General features: G+C 49.9%; 2 protein-coding genes across 11 annotated transcripts in view; one reads left to right on the forward strand and one right to left on the reverse strand.

Annotated features, from left to right (window-relative positions):
- TASOR2 (transcription activation suppressor family member 2) overlaps positions 1–17,914 on the forward strand; it is an 80,998-nt gene extending 63,084 nt beyond the window's left edge. For 9 of the 10 annotated variants that reach the window (XM_045464127.1, XM_045464131.1, XM_045464126.1 and 6 more), the window contains 6 exons: positions 1,918–5,763; positions 11,828–11,953; positions 12,731–12,884; positions 13,755–13,860; positions 15,847–16,028; positions 16,727–17,914. In XM_045464127.1, the coding sequence (XP_045320083.1) occupies positions 1,918–5,763; positions 11,828–11,953; positions 12,731–12,884; positions 13,755–13,860; positions 15,847–16,028; positions 16,727–16,845 (4,533 nt within the window). In that variant the 3' untranslated portion in view covers positions 16,846–17,914. The remainder of the gene's footprint in view (positions 1–1,917; positions 5,764–11,827; positions 11,954–12,730; positions 12,885–13,754; positions 13,861–15,846; positions 16,029–16,726) is intronic. The other variant, XM_045464130.1, reaches the window with a different exon arrangement.
- Positions 17,915–18,743: 829 nt separating this feature from the next.
- GDI2 (GDP dissociation inhibitor 2) overlaps positions 18,744–20,262 on the reverse strand; it is a 34,606-nt gene continuing 33,087 nt past the window's right edge. The window contains exons 9-11 of the mRNA XM_045464138.1: positions 20,046–20,190; positions 19,791–19,845; positions 18,744–19,698 (exon numbers count right to left, since the gene is read on the reverse strand). Of these exons, the coding sequence (XP_045320094.1) occupies positions 19,552–19,698; positions 19,791–19,845; positions 20,046–20,190 (347 nt within the window). The 3' untranslated portion in view covers positions 18,744–19,551. The remainder of the gene's footprint in view (positions 19,699–19,790; positions 19,846–20,045; positions 20,191–20,262) is intronic.

Consider the following 20,262-nt stretch of genomic DNA (forward strand, 5'->3'; position numbering starts at 1 on the left):
AAACGGCTTAACAAAATATATGCCCTTTTAAGTTTTCAGCTCGGTCTATTCCAGAATAATTTTGCATGCATTTGGGCACCTACAGTGCCTGCTTTAACACTGAGTAGATAGCGTGTCCGTATCTAGGGTTACTTGGGATTTGCGCCTCCAGGGAGACTCAGCCTGTGTCTCCAGATGCTCATATCATCGAAATGGCTGTGGGCCCTGTAGCGGTCTAAGCCTTTTGCTCACATCAACTCAGTTTTCATGCAGCCCAGTGAGATAAAGACCATTCCACCCCATCTTATAGACGAGGAAACTAAGGCACAGAGAAGTGTGCCAGTTGCCTGAAGTCACACAGTAAATTGTTAAGCCTTGATTCAAAGCTAGACATCTAGATACTTGTCACATTCTGTGTGCGTGTGTGTATGTACATGTGTGTGTTTATGTGTGTATGCATACATACATATGCATGTGTGTGGGGTTTTTTCTAAGGATGGGTTTTATAAATTTCATCTGATTCTCGAGGAGATAGATAAAATCCAGTTAAGAATCTCTACTTAGGGTGTGCCTGGGTGGCTCAGTTGGTTAAGCGTCTCTTTTTTTTTTTTTTTTTTTTTAAGCATATTTATTTATTTTGAGAGCAGGGAGGGGCAGAGAGAGGAGATAATCCAAAGCAGGCTCCACACTGTCAGCACAGAGCCCAACATGGGGCTCGAACTCAAAAAACCATGAGATCACGACCTCAGCCCAAGTCAAGAGTTGAATGCTTAACCGACTGAGCCCCCCTGATGCCCACCCCCCTTCTAAGTTTATTTATTTATTTATTTAGAGAGAGGAAGCATCTGGCTCTTTTTAAATTTTATTTATTTTTTAATTTACATCCAAGTTACTTAGCATACAGTGCAATAATTATTTCAGGAGTAGATTCCAGTGATTCATCCCCTATGTGTAACACCCGTGCTCATCCCCACAAGTGTCTTCCTTAATGCCCCTTCCCCATTTAGCCCATCCCTCGACCCCCAACCCTTCAAGCAATTCTGTTTGTTCTCTGTATATAAGAGTCTCTTATGTTTTGTCCCCCTCCTTGTTTTTATATTTTTGCTTCCGTTCCCTTTATTCATCTGTTTTATATCTTAAATTCCACATATGAGTGAAATCGTATGATATTTGTCTTTCTCTGACTAATTTCACTTAGCATTATACCCTCTAGTTCCATCCGCAAGTGTCTGACTCTGGATTTCAGCTCAAGTCATGATCTCCTGGCTCATGAGATCAAACCATGCTTCAGGCTCCATGCTTCAGCACAGAGACTGCTTGGGATTTTCTCACTTTCTGCCCCTCCCCTGCTCACTCGTGCGTGCTCTCTCTCTCAAAGTAAAGAATAAACTTTTTAAAAATTTCAAAAAAAAAAAAAAAAATAGAATCTCTACCTTAGAATGAGACTATAAACTTAGGAAGACTTAGATTACTACCTAGTAAAGTATTTTTTGTTGTGGTAATCTGTAATCAGCTATCATCATTACTACTTCTAGGATTTTTTTTTTTTTTTTTTGGAAACATGAAATAGACTATTAAGAAGTAGAAAGAGCATTAAAATTAATGATGCCTGACAATCTCTATAGCATATATTCAGAGATTTTTTTCCCCAACATCTTCTTGGCTACTCTGTCCCTGCTTTACAGTTGGTGTGTATATATTGGTGTGTATATTTAAAGAAAAAATCCTGTTTGGGGCTGTGGTAAGTCTCCCTAAGAAGAGTCTACCTAAGAAGAGAGTGGTTTGCTTGGCCTCTACCCTGTGCTATTGTGAAAGAGTAGAAGATCCAAAAGAACAAACTGGAATTCATCCTCTATCATTTCCTTCTTCACCACATGCAAATGTAAAACCATCTATTTGATTCTTGGGGTTTTTTTGTGTTTGTTTTTGTCATTTTAGGTAATTGGGGAAAAAGCCAAAGAAGATTCATCAGATAACCTAGAGACTTCTAATCTTGTGCTTTCTGGTATTGGAAGTACCCAAACTAATGGGCCTCCTGTTCCTGGTGAAGATAAAGCCTTTGAGCCACCTGATAGCACAAGAGTGACTTCTGATGATACTGTCACGCAAACCGCACTCACCAAGACTTACGATGGGATCAGCAGTCAGTCAGTGATTTGTCAGAAGTCTGCATACAGCACCCTGGAAAGCAAAGCTGATATTTTTCATGCAACAGTGCAGACAAAAACAGGTACCTTACAGGGCCATGTCCAGCATAGAAGCCCCGTAAACCAAGAACGCCAGCCTTCATTGGAGAGGAAGGATGATACAGAGTATGTGATGATTAATCTGGAACCAGTTACGTTCACTTTTGAAAAAAATAACTATGTACCAGTACAGACAGAAGTTGTAAATAGAACCCACGAACCTATGGCCTTTACTATGGAGTCGATTAAACAGGTACCACCTGCTACAAGTCTTAGACATCCCGTGTCTGCATTTGAAAAAGCACAAACACAAGGCCTTAGGGACGGTCCATCTCTAGCAACGTCCAGACAAAAAGGCACTAAGCACCTGTGTGCCTCCTCCGTCGGTAGAGAGACACTTGCCGAAGAAGTGTGTTCGCTACAGAAAGAGATTCCTGTTCCAGGCTCATCGTCACCATCTGATAATTCAGTGGTGGCGGAGGCATTATCGTTAGTTAAAAGTTCTAATTTTTCGTTACCCAAAGAAGAAATGAAACTCTCTCAATTTTTTCTGCAGACTCCAAGTCTCTTTGGCATATCTTCGGAAGAGGTCGTTGAGCCGTCGCAGGTTGAAGAGGTGGTCCTGGCACCGGCCTCTGCCACTTTGGAAAAAGGTTATTCACATGACTACATGCCATCGATGGGTGATACAGCCGACAGCTCCTCAGGACTGACCGATGACAAGAGCGGTCTCCAGAGTGAAAATAGGAGTTTTGAGTCTTTGAATTCAGCATTTACCCAACCAACCAGACTCTCTCTGAATAGAGAGGAGGCCAGCCTGGAGTTCTCAGAGGAGGATTCCGACATAGACCTCACGCTCACGATATCGCCACCAACCAGCCCCAGAGAAGAAGTGCCGGCCGGCAGACTGAAGCTGCAGCAGGAGGCCTCGGCATCAAATGTAGAGCTTCCTGACGTGACTGACGAAATAATCAAGCCAGAAGAGGTGACTTTCATAGAAAACAGAAAAGCGAATTCTGCTAACTGTACATCCACGTATCCTGCGGTGTCAGAGAAATCATTAGAAAACGAGAGAAAAGGTGATAATTTACAAACAGTCACCTTAATACTTTCTAAAGAAACTTGTGCCCTTGAGATTGCAGAGGAGGTTAATGTCACCTCAGACTTTCCCTTCAGTTCTTTAATTGAAGAAGTGTCACCAGCTTCTAGTCCTGACCCCCAAGTGCCAGTCGAAGGAACACAACTATGTCAGGCTGTGTCTCTGTGTAGTTTAAAACTTGCTGATACACACTGTGAGAAAAGTGACCGATTCTCCCAGGTCGAGTCAGTAGATTCGGCCATCACGGAGAAAGAAGGCTCTTTTGTCAGTCCTACCTGTCCAGGGGAACGAGACAGTGTACCTGGAGTACACGAGACGTGGCTTTCTGCTGGGCTGCCTCACCCAGGAAGAAAAGATGGCTGTTTGAGCCTTCCTAGTAGAGCAACCGAGGAAGTTGTCCCGAGGGAGCATGGCGAGGGTTCCTCTTTCTCAGAAAAGGTGCCGTCCTGTGATACGGGCTTGAGCCAGCCTGCCTCAGCTGCCCAATATGGAGATGACTTCAAGCTTTCTCTAGAAAAATTGGTAACATCAGGAATTCCACTGCAGCCACTTAGCATACAGAACAGGAATTCAGACTTCAATCAGCTGGTCTTGGAGACCTGGGAGTCTCCATTTAGCCCTAGAAAGATGATTGAAAATAAGTCTTCGGCTGACACATTTGTTTCTACAGCTGCACCAAGTGCTATAGCAAATGTGTCACTGAAACAGGAGATTGGCCCTAAAAGCATCGAGAAGAATCTCTTTAGCATTGATTTGAAGACAAATGAAGGCATTTATGTCCAAGCCAAGTCCTTGAGCTCCGGCTCCGTTGGCGGAGCTGACGCCACACAGACACGCAGGCACTCGGGGCTCCCCAGACTTGCCTTTCGCTCACGTGGCGCTGCTGCCTTCCCCCATTGTTCAACAGCCACGAACGCAGAGACGGGCTTTCAAACTCAGGAAATAGCCGTAGTCAGAATGGCCAGTTTGCTTAAGAATAGTGACACTGAGGCCAAGTTCCACGAAGAAGCCATAGACCTAGGAGGTGTTGATTCTCAGTTGCACATCACGTCTCCAGAAGATAAGCAAGAAACAATCCACGTGCTGCAAGACGGGTCAGTGTGTGAAACGAAAGATGCGTTGAAGGCTGGGCTTTCCCCCACGTATTTACATGCTGATTCTTGCCAAGGCACAGCAGTCACCAGTGAAAATAGCAGTAGAGAGCCTTGTGCTTCCTCTGTTCCCCAGTCTCACACCCCTCTTATCTGTGGAGTCTCTGAAGAGCAGACGGCAAATAAGGGTCCTGGTGAGGGGCTCAGAGCCAAGGAAGACTCGGGGACCCTGAGCAGAGACATGGACCTCGGTGTGAATTCTGACATCCATTACGAGCCACTTTCTGGAGAGTCCGATCAAGACTCTTGTGGTGGGTGTAGAAATCCCCAATCGGTGGTGGAGGGTTCCTGCTCTGTGCGATGTAGTCAAACCAAGAAGGAAGATGCTCCAAAAGATGATTATGACTCTTTCCTGAGCCCAAATAATAGTGATAATGAAGAGTGGGGCTACTGCAAGCAGTCCTCAGGGTTGGAAACAGGCCTTCCTCCCAGACACTGGCTCTGTGGACTCAAGAAGGAAGACCGGTGTGTGCCATCTTACGTCCAGATCCGAGACCTCTGTGGCATCCTCAGGACTTATGCTAATTTCACCATAACTAAAGAGCTCAAAGAGACCACGAGAACTTTGCACGGCCTGAAGAGGTGCCCCGGTTTCATGGCAAAACGTGGTTTGCTCAGCTGGACAAATACTTGGCAGGTGGCAGATGACCTCACCCAGAACACTTTGGATCTGGAGTATCTGCGTTTTGCACATAAGCTAAAACAGATTGTAAAGAACGGAGATTCTCGGCATTCTGCCTCTTCTGCCAGTGTCTTTCCAAAGGAGCCCCCTCTCCAGATCGCTGCGGGAGCTCCCCCTCTGACAAAACTATCCGAGGCCCCGGCTCTGTGCCCTGCGTTCCGGAGCAGAAGTCCCCTCATGGTAACAATGGTTCTCTCGGACCCCAGACAGCAGAGTCTGCATAGGAGAGGCCAGATGCTCGGCGGTTCGGACAGTTCCTGCTTCTGGAAGGAAAGGTGTGGTCACGGTAGAAATCATCTTACAAACTCTGAAAGAAATCACACCGTTTCATTCCACCTCAACAAACTGAAATACAACACGACTTTGAAAGAATCCCGGAGTGATATTTCGCTTATTCTCAACGAATATGCCGAATTCAACAAGGTGATGATGAATAGCAACCCGGTCATTTTCCCAGAGAAAGAGTCAAGTGCGGCTCCTGGAGAAGCCGCCTCTCCAGAGCTGTACTCCTCTCTCCCGCGGGCAGCCTCCTACGAGGACATGATCACAGACCTGTGCACCAGCTTGCACGTCAAACTGAAGAACGTGGTGAAAGAGGCCTGCGAGAGTCCCTTCCTGTTCTACCTCGTTGAGACCGAAGACCAGTCATTCCTTGTGAGGACGAAGGTAAGGTGCCCGCTCCGTCTTGGGGTGTGTATTCTTCTCTTTGCCACCTAACTTGATTTTGGAGGTGATAAATGGAGCGTCCTTGCCTTCGGAAAGAAATCAGGACACGGAGAGGCTTTAAGTCTCACTGCTCAGTCTTCACTGCCTCTGCCACTCATACTCCATCTGAACATTCCATCACGTTCCATGTTAGTGCGGTGACTCATTTTCACACCAAAAAGCTACCACCCAAATTTTCACACCAAAAATACTATTCCTGTTCAGATGCGAGCACAGACGTATTCCAAAGGGAAGACTCGGACTTAACAAGAAAGTAATAATACCTGTGTTCCTCCATTAGCGTGGATAGTTGATGGGGATCTCTTTTGGTTTGGGAGGTTTTTGGTGGTGTTTTTTTTAATTATTATTATTTAATGTTTGTTTAGAGCACGAGTGGGGAGGGACAGAGAGAGAGGGAGACACAGAATTCGAAGCAGGCTCCAGGCTCTGAGCTGTCAGCACAGAGCCCGACACAGGGCTCGAACCCACCAACCAGGAGAACATGACCTGAGCCCAAGTCGGACGCTCAACTGACTGAGCCACCCAGGCGCCCTTTTGCTTGTTTGTTTCTTAAATTCCACATATGAGTAAGATCCTGTGATACTTGTCTTTCTCCAACTGGCCTATTTCACTTAGCATCCTACTCTCTGGCTCCATCCACATCACTGCAAATGGCAAGATTTCATTCTTTTTTATGGCTGAGTAATATCCCTGTGTATACACGCACACGCACACACACATGCACACCATCTTTATCCATTCATCTATTCATGGACACTTAGGCTGCTTCCATAGTTTGGCTGTTGTGCATAAGGCTGCAGTAAACATAAGGGTGTGTGTATCCCTTTGGATTAATGCTTTTGTATCTGAGGGGTAAATAACCCACTAGTGGATTACTGGAGCATATGGTATGAAATCTATTTTTAATTTTTTGAGGAACCTCTGCACTGTTTTCCCCAGAGGCTGCACCAGTCCGCACTCCCACCCACAGTGCAAGAGGGTTCCCCTTTCTCCACTTCCTTGTCAGCACTTGTCATTCTTGTCATTTAGATACTAGCCATTTTGACAGGTGTGAGGGGATACCTCAGTGTGGTTGTGGTTTGCATTTCCCTGTGATGGGTGATGCCGAGCATCTTGTCATGTGTCTTTTGGCCATCTGGATGTTGTCTTTGGCAGAATGTCTGTTCACGTCTTCTGCCCATTTTTAATTGGTTTATTTGGCTTTTGAGTATTGAGTTTTAGAAGTTCTTTATATGTTTTGGATAGTAACTCTTTATCAGATACGTCATTTGGAGATATCTTCTTCCATTCCGTAACTGCCGTTTAGTTCTGTTGTTTCCTTCACTGTGCAGAAGCTGTTTATCTTTTTTTTAATGTTTTAATTTTTTTTTATTTTAGAAAGAGCATGAGTAGAGGGGGGGGCGGGGAGAGAGAGAGAGAGAAAGAGAGAAAGAGAGAAAGAGAGAGAAAGAGAATATCTTAGGCAGGCTCTACCCTAGCACAGAGCCTGATGTGTGGGGCCTGATCCCACAACTCTGGGATCATGACCTGAGCCAAAATTAAGAGTCAGAGGGTCAACAGACTGAGCCACCCAGGTCTCCCAGAAGCTTTTTATCTTGATGAGGTCTCAATAGTTCATTTTTGCTTTTGTCTCCTGTGCCTGAGGAGACCTATCTAGAGAGGAGTTGCCATTCTCAGATTATTGCCTGTGCTCTCTGCAGCTTTATGGTTTCAGGTCCCACATTTACATCTTTAATCCATTTGGGGTTAAATTTTGCGTATGGTGTAAGAAAGTGGTCCAGTTTTCCCAACACCATTTGTTGAAGAGACTTTTTTCCATTGAATATTTGTTCCTGCTTTGTCGAAGATTAATGGACCATATGATTGTGGGTTCATTTCTGGGTTTTCTGTTCTGTTCTCTTTTTATGCCAATACCATACTGTTTTAATTTCTGCTGTTTTGTAACGTAACTTGAAATACAGAATTGTGATGCTTCCAGGTTTTTCTTTTTCAAGATTCTTTGGCTATCAGAGGCCTTTTGTGGTTCCATACAGATTTTAGGATTATTTATTCTAGTTCTATGAAAAATGCTGTTGCTATTTTGATACAGATTGCATTAAATGTGTAGATGGCTTTGGTAGTGTGGACATTTGAACAGTATTTATTTCAGTCTTTCATTATTTACAGCAGTGCTCAGATTGTCCCAGACCCAGCCAGTGGGACCCAGTCCTTTTAAGCTGGCTTCGGTGTCCTTGGATCCCTCCTTCCTTTGTGGCACAACTTGATGTTGCAGGTTATCTCAGATTCTTTGCCCACCCCCCGCCCCCGCAGCCTTGAAGTCCGCCATTTCTCCAGGGAGCAGGATTCCGAGTGAAGAGTGGCATGCGGGATCAGCATCTGGGCACTGGGTGAGCTCGGCGCCACTGGGTATCACCGCCTCCAGGCCTTCCCAGCGGAGCCAAGAAGCGCGCATGTCTGTGTGTAAAAGCTGCAGCCTCCCCCCCAGCCCCAGCCCCGGCTCATCCCCGCCACCATTGCCAGAGTCGCGGCTATCCCTGTGTGGCAGGGAGCTGGCTCCCATCACCCCGCCTGCCGTCGCACTCCCGGCCCACAGCTCGCCCCTGGACGTCCGGCCCCGTCCTCACTGCCTGGGGCACTGACCAGCACTGGTCCCTCGGCCCTCACACAGGAGCGGGAGCCCGTTCAGAGGACGGCGGTCCTCAGTGTGTATTCTAGAATCCCAGTGTGTGAGCGGAGGGGGAATGTTGCCAACACGACGGCCCCCGGATGGCACAGGTGCTCTGACGATGTTCCGAGGACAGTCAGCCTAGTCGGGAGGGTCAGGACCTTTTCCTTAAGGAAGCGACACCGGCCTCGTGTACGTGGTGCGGGCAGCTGGACTGATGAGTGTTTGGTTCATTGACTGGATTTGTTTCGGGTCGCTCAGGTCAGCACTTCAGGGTGTCCGGGGTGCCTGTCACGTGGTGTCACCTGGTAAGCCCCATGCATGGTGAATTACAAAGTAACATCAAACCTGTGCGGCCGTCCTGGCGGTCCTCCAAGGGACGAGGCCCCACGGGGACTGAAATGCTGGTGGCTCCCCAGTTGCCCCGTTTTCCCTGGGCCAACGGGAAGCTAGTGGCACAGGGCTGTCGCATTTCCCATCTGGAGCGAGTCTGGAGGTGTGGACACAGCTGGGTCGGGAAGGAAGGGCCTCACGGAGGCCCCGCGAGGGCACTGAGCACCGAGGTCACTGGGAGGCAGTGACACTGTTTGTTAAGATAAATAACGTCGTGTCTGCGTTTCAGAGAGATTTCTGCCACAGCGGGGAGGCCTGGAGGCGAGCTGGACGGCGGGCCTCAGTGGGAGGCTAGAGGGAAATGAGTTCTTCTCTGAGATGGCTGGTGCCTTCCAGCTCGGACCTTTTACATGACTTTCGTTTAGTTAAATGCAAACTTTTTTTTTTTTTGGCCATCAAGGATCCTTTTCCAAGGTTTCTTGTTAAGCGGTTGCCAGATTGGTTTCCCCAGCCCCTTCCGCCAATGTCTTTGTTCTAATTTCCACTGCTTTGGTAAGCAGTGTAGTTGAAAAAAATGAAGTCTTACACGGGCTTGCAGACTCTTTGAAGGTGCCTGGCCTCTAAAAGTAACCTAAAAATTGTTGTATGCCTTGAATGAAGTTAATTTTGTTTTGGGCAGATTCTATATGCTGTACCTTGACGTGTGCTGAAATAAGTCAGGGATCGACTCAAGTGGTGTCACAGCCGTGTCCCACAGTGAGCAAAATACCTGATTTCTTTTTGCTTCCATCATCTCAAGAGCAACAGTGCCATTCACACCCTTGACAGAGCACAGGTTTTCACACAGGAGAGAAATCATAGCCAGGGTCGGTTTCCTTCTAGCAAAAGGAAGGAAACCTTCCTGCTTGTTTAAACAGTAAATGTTTTGTTTGCTGATATTTTTTCATGTGACCCCTGTTTACAACAGAGAATAACAAATTTTGTGCAAAGGCAAAACTAACCTTCCAGGGAGAAGGTGGACACATTATAAAATAAACTTGAGAATAAAGTATTACCAAGGTACTCTAGGGGTGCCTGGCTGGCTCAGTAGGTTAAGCATCTGACTCAGCTCAGGTCATGATCTCACACTTTGTGGGTTCAAGCCCTGCAGCAGGCTCTCCGCTGCCAGCACAGAGCCTGCTTCAGATCCCCTGTTCCCCCCCTCTCTCTGCCCCTCCCCTGCTGGTTCTCATTCTCTCTCAAAATAAACTTGGGGTGCCCAGGTGGCTCAGTTGGTTAAGCGACCGACTTCAGCCCAGGTCATGATCTCATGGTTTGTGGGTTTGAGCCCCGCGTCGGGCTCTGTGCTGACAGCTCGGAGCCTGGAGCCTGCTTCGGATTCTGTGCCTCCCTCTCTCTCTGCCCCTCCCCCACCCCCTTTCTCTCAAAAATAAACATTTTTTTTAAAGTTTTTTTTTTTTAAATAAACTTAAAAAAATTTTTTGAAAGGGGTGCCTGGGTGGCTCAGTTAGTTAAGTGTCCAACTTTGACTCCAGTCATGATCTCATGGTTCATGAGTTCGAGCCCCACGTTGGGTTCTGTGCTGACAGCTCGGAGCCTGGAGCCTGCTTCAGATTCCGTGTCTCCCTCTCTTTCTGCCCCTCCCCCACTCATGCTCACTCGCTCTCTCTCTCTCTCTCTCTCTCTCTCTCTCTCAAAAATCAGTAAACATTTTTAAAAATTTAAAAAGATAATCCAGAGCAAAATGTTTCTGAAAACTGAGAAAACTACCCCAGACAATTTTTCTGCCCTGGAGAGTCCTGGGGCACTCAGTAGTGATGGGTGTCAGGCCCCGTTTATTTGTAAGATGAGGAACATCTGGGAGGCCCTTTGTTGTTGAAATTCAGAGTGCGCGACAGAGTAGCTGAGAACGCCACAGGATGCGATGAAAATGTTGAACTTCTCAGAAAATGTATTCGTTCAAGTGGTTTATTAGTAAAATAAGTCAGAGCTAAAGATTTATATTTAGATGTTTTAGTGGGCTCTCTGAAAAGAAGTCTCATCTGCAGGAGTTTCTTTCAAAATACATCGCTGTGCATTTTGAGTGAAGAATCAAAATGGTCCAGGGCTGGTTGATACTGTATTTTTTACAAAGGACAGAACCAGAGATGGTCAGACACCAGGTTCCTGGGGTGTGGTGGAAGCCTCCAGAACCCTTCAGACAGAAGCCGTGTCAGCATCACAAGGAGAACAGGGTGAAGGAGTTCCCTTTAATGACACGGACTTACCCTGCCGTTAGGCCTGTGACCGTAGTGTCTGACAGGAAGACGGCGGCCTGGTGACCTGAGGTTCAGCCCACCTACCCCACCCCCCTCCCCCATGCTCACCAACACCTGCCACACCCAGGGCTCCCTCCACAGCCGTGAACCAAGTCCAAGTGATGCTTACAAGTCAGGAGTATTATTTCCCAAAGTTCTGGAAACATTTTGACTGGAGGTGGCATTTTTAGAGTGAGCGTCTGCGTGCCACCAGGTAATCGCCTCAGGGTGGGTGAGAGTCCTAGGCGTGTATATCAGTCTGATGCTGATCAGACTGTGGACCACGAAAGGTTTACTATAAAGTGCTTTGCCTTTGAAATGGGTCTGTGGGGTGCCTGGGTGGCTCAGTCGGTGGACCGTGCAGCTCTTTCTTGATTCTGGCTCAGGTCATGATCCCAAGGTTGTGGGATCGAGCCCCTCGTCGGGCTGCATGCTGAATGTAGAACCTGCTTAAGATTCTCTCCCTCCCTCTCCCGCCATCACCAAAAAAAATTTTAAACAACACAAGAAACTTTTGAGTCCAGTTAGTGACACCCACGAGCCATGTTTTAGACGCGGAAGCTCCTTTAGAAGACAAACTGCCGTTTCTGTTGCCTTGTTGGGATGCAGGTTAGTAAATAGGATGTGCTTTCTGATGTTCAGTGAACTGTAGAAGTAATTCTGTGCAAATACCCTTTTTTATTGTAACGGTTCCTTGTAAATCTTTCAGGCCCTTCTGAGGAAAGGAGGCCATACGGAAATGGAACCGCAGCATTTCTGTCAAGCTTTTCCCAGAGAGAACGACACACTGGTGGTCGTCATCAGAAACGAAGACATAGCATCGCATCTGCATCAAGTACGTGTGGTGATCTTTTCTTACAGAGTGTGTGTTCTGGGCATTTTACGTTGTCTTCCAAATGACCAGACCCATCGTTGCTTCTCAGGGCAGAAGTGAACTTTCCCACTGAATCCAAGTGGGAAGCTGACGGGGGTTGAGGGTGCACCCTCGGACCGTATACTTACCGAGGCGTTTCTGGCACGTCGCGTCTGAGTTGAGACTTTCATAGTAACTGGGGCAGAACCACGGAAAGGGAGGTATCGGGACACTTTCTCAGCTGAGATACAAACCTGTGTCTCTCAGTGCCTGGCAGCAGTAAATCTCCCTTCGGAAGGACTTGTGAAAGTGTTCTTACCTCTTTGCTATGATATTTATTTACCCGTTATTTGCATCAGAGTAATTGCCTGTCCCAAGAACTGCGCTCGGGGGTGGGAATCGAGCCCTGCCGGGCAGGAGGCCCAGGGAGCCGGAGAGAGAGCAGCGACGGTGCGAGCCTGTCGCCTGCTTCACTACTGGACAGGTGTCCAGACCTCCGCCGTGCCTTCCCTCCGTCACCGTCCCCGGCCTTTGGAGTTAGAAGGGGACGGGCCGGAGCGAGTGTGCGGCGTGGACGGTGAACGGAGTCAGGACTGCTTGTGAGGGGCGCTCCTGCTGTTGGATAGGGCTTTGCAGGATTCCCGGTCGGTCGTCCAGGCGAAGTTTTTTCCAGCTGTCCCCGAACCTCGAAACCCTGGGATAAAAGTGCCGAAAGCGACCTGACAGACCTCTTTCCCGGGATGCGTCTGTGTTTGCTAGATTCCCTGTTTGCTGAGGCTGAAGCACTTCCCCGGTGTCATGTTCGCTGGCGTGGACGGCCCTGAAGACGTCCCCGAGTGCACCTACCAGGAGCTCTTCCACGCCGGAGGCTTTGTGGTCTCAGATGACAAGATCCTGGAAACTCTGACATTAGGTTGGTCTTGTATTTTCCTCTCTTCTTTCTTTAAAGGACAGTCAAATCGGTTTCTCTTCACCCAGTGACCCGAGTATGATTTCATCCAAAAGAAAGTAACAACTCAGTCTCAGTCGCCACCTTCAGAGGCCTGAGTTTATGCCGCGTGCTGAGCACTCGCACCTCCCTGGGGATCGCTGGCATCCTCCTCCCCAGCCCGCGTGCTCTCCGCCTCCTGGTGCTGACTGGTGATGGGACCGCCAGCCCCGCTTCTCGGTCCCTTCCTGTCAGTGCTGCCGCGGAGCCGTTCACCGTGGACTCTTGCTGTAACTGTCCCTACACTGGCCCCATCCGCCACCCCCACCCCCTCACCCCCCCCCGCCCCGCTCCCGTTGCCATCACCCCTGCCGTGTTGTTGATGTTCTGGAAGTCAACAAATGGCTCCCAAAAGCCGTCTTGAGTATGTGCCGAACACTCACAATTCCCTTCCCTCTGGGCACGGGCCGGACGTGGAGGGAGGTGAGGGCGGCAGCCGGCTTTGAGGTCTCGTCTGAACCCGCCCAAGCCGACGGCCCAGAGAACTTGCCGTAGGTGCCCTTCGTGGGCCAGAAAGCGGGAGGGGGTTACCTCCGCAGGCGTGACTTCTGCCCGGGCACCTGTCTTCCTCTGGCGCAGCGGGCGCTCCCGCTTGTTCCGTGTGTCCGTGCCACGTCCGCGTGGCGGTCCGGGCGCTCCTGCCACGGCCGAGGGGACCGCAGGTCGCCGCGTCCTAGCCGTGCGGGGGAGGCGCGTGCACTGAGGCCCGGGGCCTCGGTTCCCACCGGGAACCGTCGCCGGGCTCTGACCGCACGAGCCGGGAGCCGACAAGGCCTCTTGTGTTCCGCTGTGTAGTTCAGCTGAAGGACATGGTCAAAACCCTGGAGAAGCTGAACGGAAACGGGAGATGGAAGTGGCTGCTTCACCACAGGGAGAATAAGCAGCTGAAGGAAGACGTCAGGTGAGGTCTGCGCGCGGGGGTGGGGGGCGGGGGCGGCCACCTGCACGTCCAGGCGCCACCTTCAGCTCCGCTGGGGGTTGAGACTTGGTTTCTGGGGCCGGGCTTTTGGGGGTAGGCAGCGGGGTCGGGGCCACCGCCCAGAGTTTGGGGCCCACGCTGTGTGCGCTCGGCCGGCAGGGGGTCAGGTGCGCGAGTCCGGAAGGTGCGGGTAGCGAAGTTCAGGTTCCGCCACCGTGAACGGAGGGGACGGAGAGCGAGCCGTGGGCTTGCCGCCATGGTGCTCTGTCCGGTGTTGATTCGTGTGTTGTTTCCACGGTCACGAGGATGGAAAAATTGAGAGCAGGACGTATCCTCAGTTAAATTTTACCCCAAACAAGACCAGAAACAGGTCTTGTTTCAGACGTACGGCTGCTGAGCCCTGGGGCCTGCGGAGCCTCCGCGCTCAGGGAGGCAGGAGCCAACAGGGTCTGGCGCGGGGAGCTGGGAGGAGGCCCCACGAGCCCCGGTCGAGGACCTGCGGGGGCGCTGACGGGCGTTTTTGGCGGCGTCCCGGCCCCGCTTCCGAGGCTGCTGACGGCGAGGACCTGCTTCAGTGGCATCGTGGAAGCACAGGGCGAAGACAGAGCTGATCCAGCTCAGACAAGAAGTTGTGAAGCTGGGCTTCGAGCCCGGAATGTCCATCTCTAAGATGACCACGTCTCCCCGCACCACGCCCTCCCGAGGAGGACAAACGTAGGTGCAAAACCGCACACGCGGGAGATCTTGGAAGGGATGCAGGCGGCCCCGAGCAGGGTTCCGGGAGAGGCTCGTACCTAGGAACAAGTGCAGGAGGGCGAACGAGCCAGGGGGTCCAAGTGGACCCGAGCCCACGATGTCGTGGAAGGGGTGCAGGGCTCCAAGGACCTGGTGAGCGCAGAGGCCGTGGCCAGGAGATCCCGAGGAGGTGGTGAGCGGGCACTTCAGAGGAAAGACTCAAGTGCAAGAAGGAGTTCCGAGGTACCACCTCATCCCTGGTTAGCTGGCACGAATAAGCTTATTTCCCGGCCATGGGACTTTGGGGTAAACGGACCCCTTGCTGCTGGCGCTGTCCTCTTCAGAGGGCACCCGCCTCACATGGAGCGGGCGCAGTGGGAACTCGTCAGAAAACTCCCCACGTCCTGTGGCCTTCAGAGGAACTCATCTTAATCTAAAGCCCAAAAAACCTAGGCGTTAAAAACTGCAGTTTCCCCAAAGAACGTTTATAGCCACGTGATTATCAGAAACTACAAAAGCAGCCTCCCGTCCATCTCTAGGCGAACGTGACCGACTTCTACGGGAGCGTACACACAAAAGCTGGTGTCAGAGAAGTGCGCCGTGTGGTGCCCAGCGGGGCATCGGGTTCATCCCTGCTACAGGGCGGGAGAGCAGACACAGGGACGTTTCACAGTCAGACACCTTCCACTAAAAGAGGAAGAAAAGATAGGTAGTTACAAGATTTTAAGAGAGGTGAGAAATTAAGAAAGTTCCCGCTGCTACCTAAGTGTAAGGACGTCGGTGTTTGGCAAGCAGTGCGGGGCCTGAAGAGCAGCTTTGGAAGCGCTGCTGTGACAAAGCGCCGCCGGGCCCGCTAGGAATGACTGGAGGGCCCGCCAAGCAGCGTCGTTGGGAAGTGGCAGTAGGTGAGCGCGTGGACGTCCCTCCTGCTCGGAGCGAGGCCCGTGCTTCCCGGACACCCGGAACGCTAACGGGAGGAAAGAGCCAGCCTATCAGGTCGTGAGGGAACCTGACGGGACGGTGACGTCCAGGAAGCCAGGGGCCCGGTGGAAAAGAACAGGAAAAGCAAAGAGCATCCCCGGAGGTTTGAGTGTTTTGACGTAAGAGGTCAAAGTACAGCGAAGGCAAGTAGTGAAGGAACGAAACAGCTGAAAATCCAGATACGGTAAAAAGTAGCCTCCTGCAAGTTGCCAGGGAATCCACATTTGGTTAACGTTTCTGTGTCCGTTGCAGAGTGGATTCGATAGCACGTAAGAAGAACTTAATACTGAGATCCTATCAGAGCGCGAATCTCATCGAACTGCTTCATTACCACCATTGTGACTCTCGATCGCCAACAAAAGCAGAACATTTGAAATGTCTGCTCAACCTGCAAGTTCAGCACGTCCACGCCAGGTTCGCGGTCTTCCTGACAGGTAAACTCACCGTGTCCGTTCTGCCAGCTCTGGAAGGGTCCGGGTGTGGTCATCGGATGCCGTGCGGGATCTGCGCGCACACGCACTGTACGGGGCAGCCGGGACCCCCCTTCCTGCCTGGTATGTGCTCCTAAACGCACGGGAGGCCGGGCCGAGGGGCGCCGTGGGCTCTGTCTGGCGGCCCTCCGGTCCGCTTGTCTACTAGCTGTGGCCTGCGGGCACCTCAAGTTTTAGGTGAATGTTCGCCGAGCCGTTAGAACTGCGGAAGGTAGGGCCACAGTCCTTCTGTATCAGCGGTGCTCGGCACCCCCACCCCGGCCGCTCCCAAAGCTTCATACCCCTTCCTCCCTGGACCCATTCCCCACGGACCAAGTCGTTCCATAAAAGTTTTGCTTTTTAAATAAAAGGGGTTCTGGGGCGCCTGGGTGGCACAGTCGGTTAAGCGTCCGACTTCAGCCAGGTCACGATCTCGCGGTCCGTGAGTTCGAGCCCCGCGTCGGGCTGATGGCTCAGAGCCTGGAGCCTGTTTCCGATTCTGTGTCTCTCTCTCTCTCTGCCCCTCCCCCGTTCATGCTCTGTCTCTCTCTGTCCCAAAAATAAATAAACGTCGAAAAAAAAAAAAAAAGGGGGGTTCTGATGCCTGAAAAGTATACATCAATGACTTTTTCACCAAAAAGGTATTTTTTTTCTTTTTACAGAAAAGCCTACCATCTCCAGAGAAGTCTTTGAAAACAGTGGCATCCTTGTTACAGATGTAAATAACTTTATTGAAAATATACAAAAAATAGCAGCTCCGTTTAAGAGTAGCTATTGGTAAGAACACTTTCCAGAACTCTCCCTCGTGAGCAGGACAGGACTGATATGGACATTCTGTCTGTGAGGAAACCAGTTGTTTGAAAACTCTGCTCTTTAGTATACATCATGCTGTAAATTTTAAATCTGTGTTAGGGGTGGGATTGCTGTTGGTTTGGCATTAAAGTCAGAATTTTTGAAGGATCATCTACTTCAGGGTCCCCCGTTTCATCTGAATGAACACATTTTCACTTGCGGTTCATCTCGTTCCCAGGACGGAAGATAACGTCCCTCTTCGACAGCATCCTATTTACAAAACATTTCTTGGTTATTCTGTTTATGAAGACGGAATGACCAATTTTGTGTTTATGCAGGGGACTCTGCTGCAGCTTGCCTAGAACACCAGTGGTGCCACCAACAAATTAGTATTTTCCTTTTACTTTGGAAACTTTTTAGATACACGGAACAGCCTTCTCATATCTGAACAATCAATGTTCTACGACATAGGAGTGTTCTTCATTTCTTCACACTCTGCTCTAAAATCTTGGACTTCACTCCCAGTGGGACAGCAGCTGTCTACCAGCTTCGGGTTATACTATTAAATATCGTTTTAAATTATTTCATTTTTACGGAGCGCCTTCAAAGCTATTAAGCTCAACGTTAAAAAGAGCTTTACAGACACGTTTACTTAGGTGTAGCAAAAAGAAGTCTATTTTAACCAATAGCTTTGTTTTTGCATGTCAGTGTCGAAAAGGCGTATGTAGTGCATGTTACAGCCTGTTTGAAAGGTTTTGCCACCCTTGTAAAAGCTGTAATCTTGGTTTTATTTGCTGTTACTCTAGCAACACTACAGGAAGTTAAATGGTACAAATTTATGAACGGTCATTTTTCACTTAGATTTTGTAAACAGCGCATTACAAAGTCAACCCTCGGAGGAAGAAAATCATTTATTTATGGTATTAGAAATAATTTCTAGGGTAATCTTTAAACTCAAAACCAAGCAAAAAAGTTTGTAGAGATACATAGTATCTATTTGGAACAGAGGTTTTTCTAACCAATTTGTTTCATTTTTTAATAAAGACAACTGAAAATCATTCAGCTGTTTCTGCGATTCCTTCCGTGGAGAACCCTCTGGCAGTTTGTAGCCCATTTAACAGGTAGGACTTCGCTTCCACTCCTACCACAGGACCTCCATCTGCCGGTCCAGCCCCCACAGCCCTGACCCGAGAGAAGGCTCACAGAACTCCAGGACGGGACCCCCGCCCTCCCGCCGAGTCGGAAGGTGGGCGTCTGACGCAGTTTCTCGCCTAGAAACACCCCCACTCAGGGAGGAATCCAGGAAGGGGGCTGTAACCCTCCTTGGTCCACTTGAGCCCCTGCTGTGAGCTGAGCCTGCTGTCCTCTCGCCTCCTCCTTCAAACGTCCACCCCTCCCCCTCTTGCCGGAAAGTCTTCCCACAACCCTTTTCTAAAACTGCTTTTCCCCTTCACCGAGCCCCAGGGTCAGTCTCGGCCCTGCTGCCCTTCCAGACTGCCTGTTTCATCCTCGTACCCACTGGCCTGGCACCTAAGTATTACAGGCGCTCCGTGGCTGTCCAGTGAGGAATGTGGAAATACAGTTCTCTGTGCTTCTAGCCCGGCGGGCAAGGAAAGGCTCGCTGGGATTTTAGACGATCTTACCATGTAGGCCAAGCGGCGGGTTCTCGACTGGGGCAGTTCTGTGCCTCAGGAGGATGTGGCGAGAACACAACTTGGGGTCTACTCACAGTGAAGCCAGAGGACGGGTGTATGTTTAGCCATCGAAATCTGCACGTGGCCCCGTCCACTGCAGCCACGCCGAGGGGAGTGAGCAGCTGGGGCGCACCCGGGGCCAGCCTCACTAGCTCTTAATGTCGGGACACAGACAGACCAATCGAGAAAGAACTGGTTTCCAGAGTTTGGCTTTATTTGCAGTACAGAAATCACCTGGAGCCGTTCTGAGACAGACACCACTGAAGCGGAGGCTCTGTCAAATCAATACTGCGTCGCAGCTTTTGGTCCGTCGAAGAAGCCACACCTGGGATACAAAAGAAGCTTCTACGTTTACCTGCTTCACGATAGGGGTCTTTCTTTCCCCTCTGCTCTTCTCAATCTTATAAGGTTCAAACACCGCACACAGGCCTCCTCCAAGATGACTCTCACGGTCCGGAGTTGTGTTAGAATTTCAGGCCCACGGAACCCCAACTTGGGGCCGTGTTCCGTGGGCGCTGTCGTAATACTTGATAGGAGATGTGAAGGTGTAGGGAGAACGCGGGGATGCCGTCCCGAAATATGGAACATTCCATCTCGAATCTCCTCCATGTCAAGAGGATAGACGGCACGCCACCCACCGATCCGGCTCTCGGGCGGCAGCAGCGCGCCTGCGTAGGCTGCGCTGATTAAAAGATACAAATCCTGTATCAAGTGCTCTGTATCAGTATCACGAGGGATTTTTAAAACTGATGCCGCACTAGGGGAAAAAAAAGCCAGTACTGGTTAAACCGAACAGAATGTGGTCACCCGCCAATTCTGAATAGCCACTCCAGGAAAACGAGTTAATACATGATATTAGAAAGGGGAGGAATATTTACTGGTACAGTGCTCTGCAATCTCCGTTTTGATTACAAAAGCAGGCCTTACAATATTGATTTCATACGATACGCGTCATTTGCCAAAGGTGAGTCTGTCCTAATGAGATGATAATTGCACTGCTGTTAGTCTTCCCCGTAGATGTCATTCTTCTTGCGCTTCATTTCCTCGAAGTCAAACTCGGATCCGGTCATCCTCTTATAGATGTCTTTAATGTCGTCACAAGTTGTCTCAAAGTGAGTTGTAGCATCGTATGCGCGGGAAATAAAGATCTACAAACGAAAATCACAAAGACCTGAGACGCTGCAGGGTGTCTCCTAATAAAGCCTGCACGTTGATACTCTCTTCAGAGCGCCACACTCACCTGGCTTTCTGTTCCCAAATCTTTTGGTACAAGGAGGTCACTGATGCTAACAAATCTGGAGGGAAAGAGAGAACGGAGTCAGCAGGTGAGCGGACCCCAAGCCCACACTCCCAGCTCTGCCTGAAATTCAAAACCCAAAGGACGAGACCGGCAGGCACAAGGCCCAAGCCACAGCCACTGGCGGCTCTCACCCGGCTCGCCACGCTCCGTGCAAGTATCAATCTCGGATTTCAGCTAAATGAACACATCACTTACTTCTGTTCAATTGGTTCCAAAAGCTCCAGAGCCGGTCTGATTTCTTTCTCCGGTTCCTTGGTCTCCACAGTCGTACTGACTATGGCGATGTACTTGCCTTGTGCGGCCACGTTGTGTGCGGAGGAGATCATGCAGACGTAGATATCTGGAAACAAGGGAAGGCACTCACTGCCGGGGCTTGTAAACCTTGGGAATATGCGCGTGCTCCGGCGTCCCC

This window comes from Leopardus geoffroyi, chromosome B4, assembly GCF_018350155.1.
Source record: "Leopardus geoffroyi isolate Oge1 chromosome B4, O.geoffroyi_Oge1_pat1.0, whole genome shotgun sequence".
NCBI lineage: Eukaryota > Metazoa > Chordata > Mammalia > Carnivora > Felidae > Leopardus > Leopardus geoffroyi.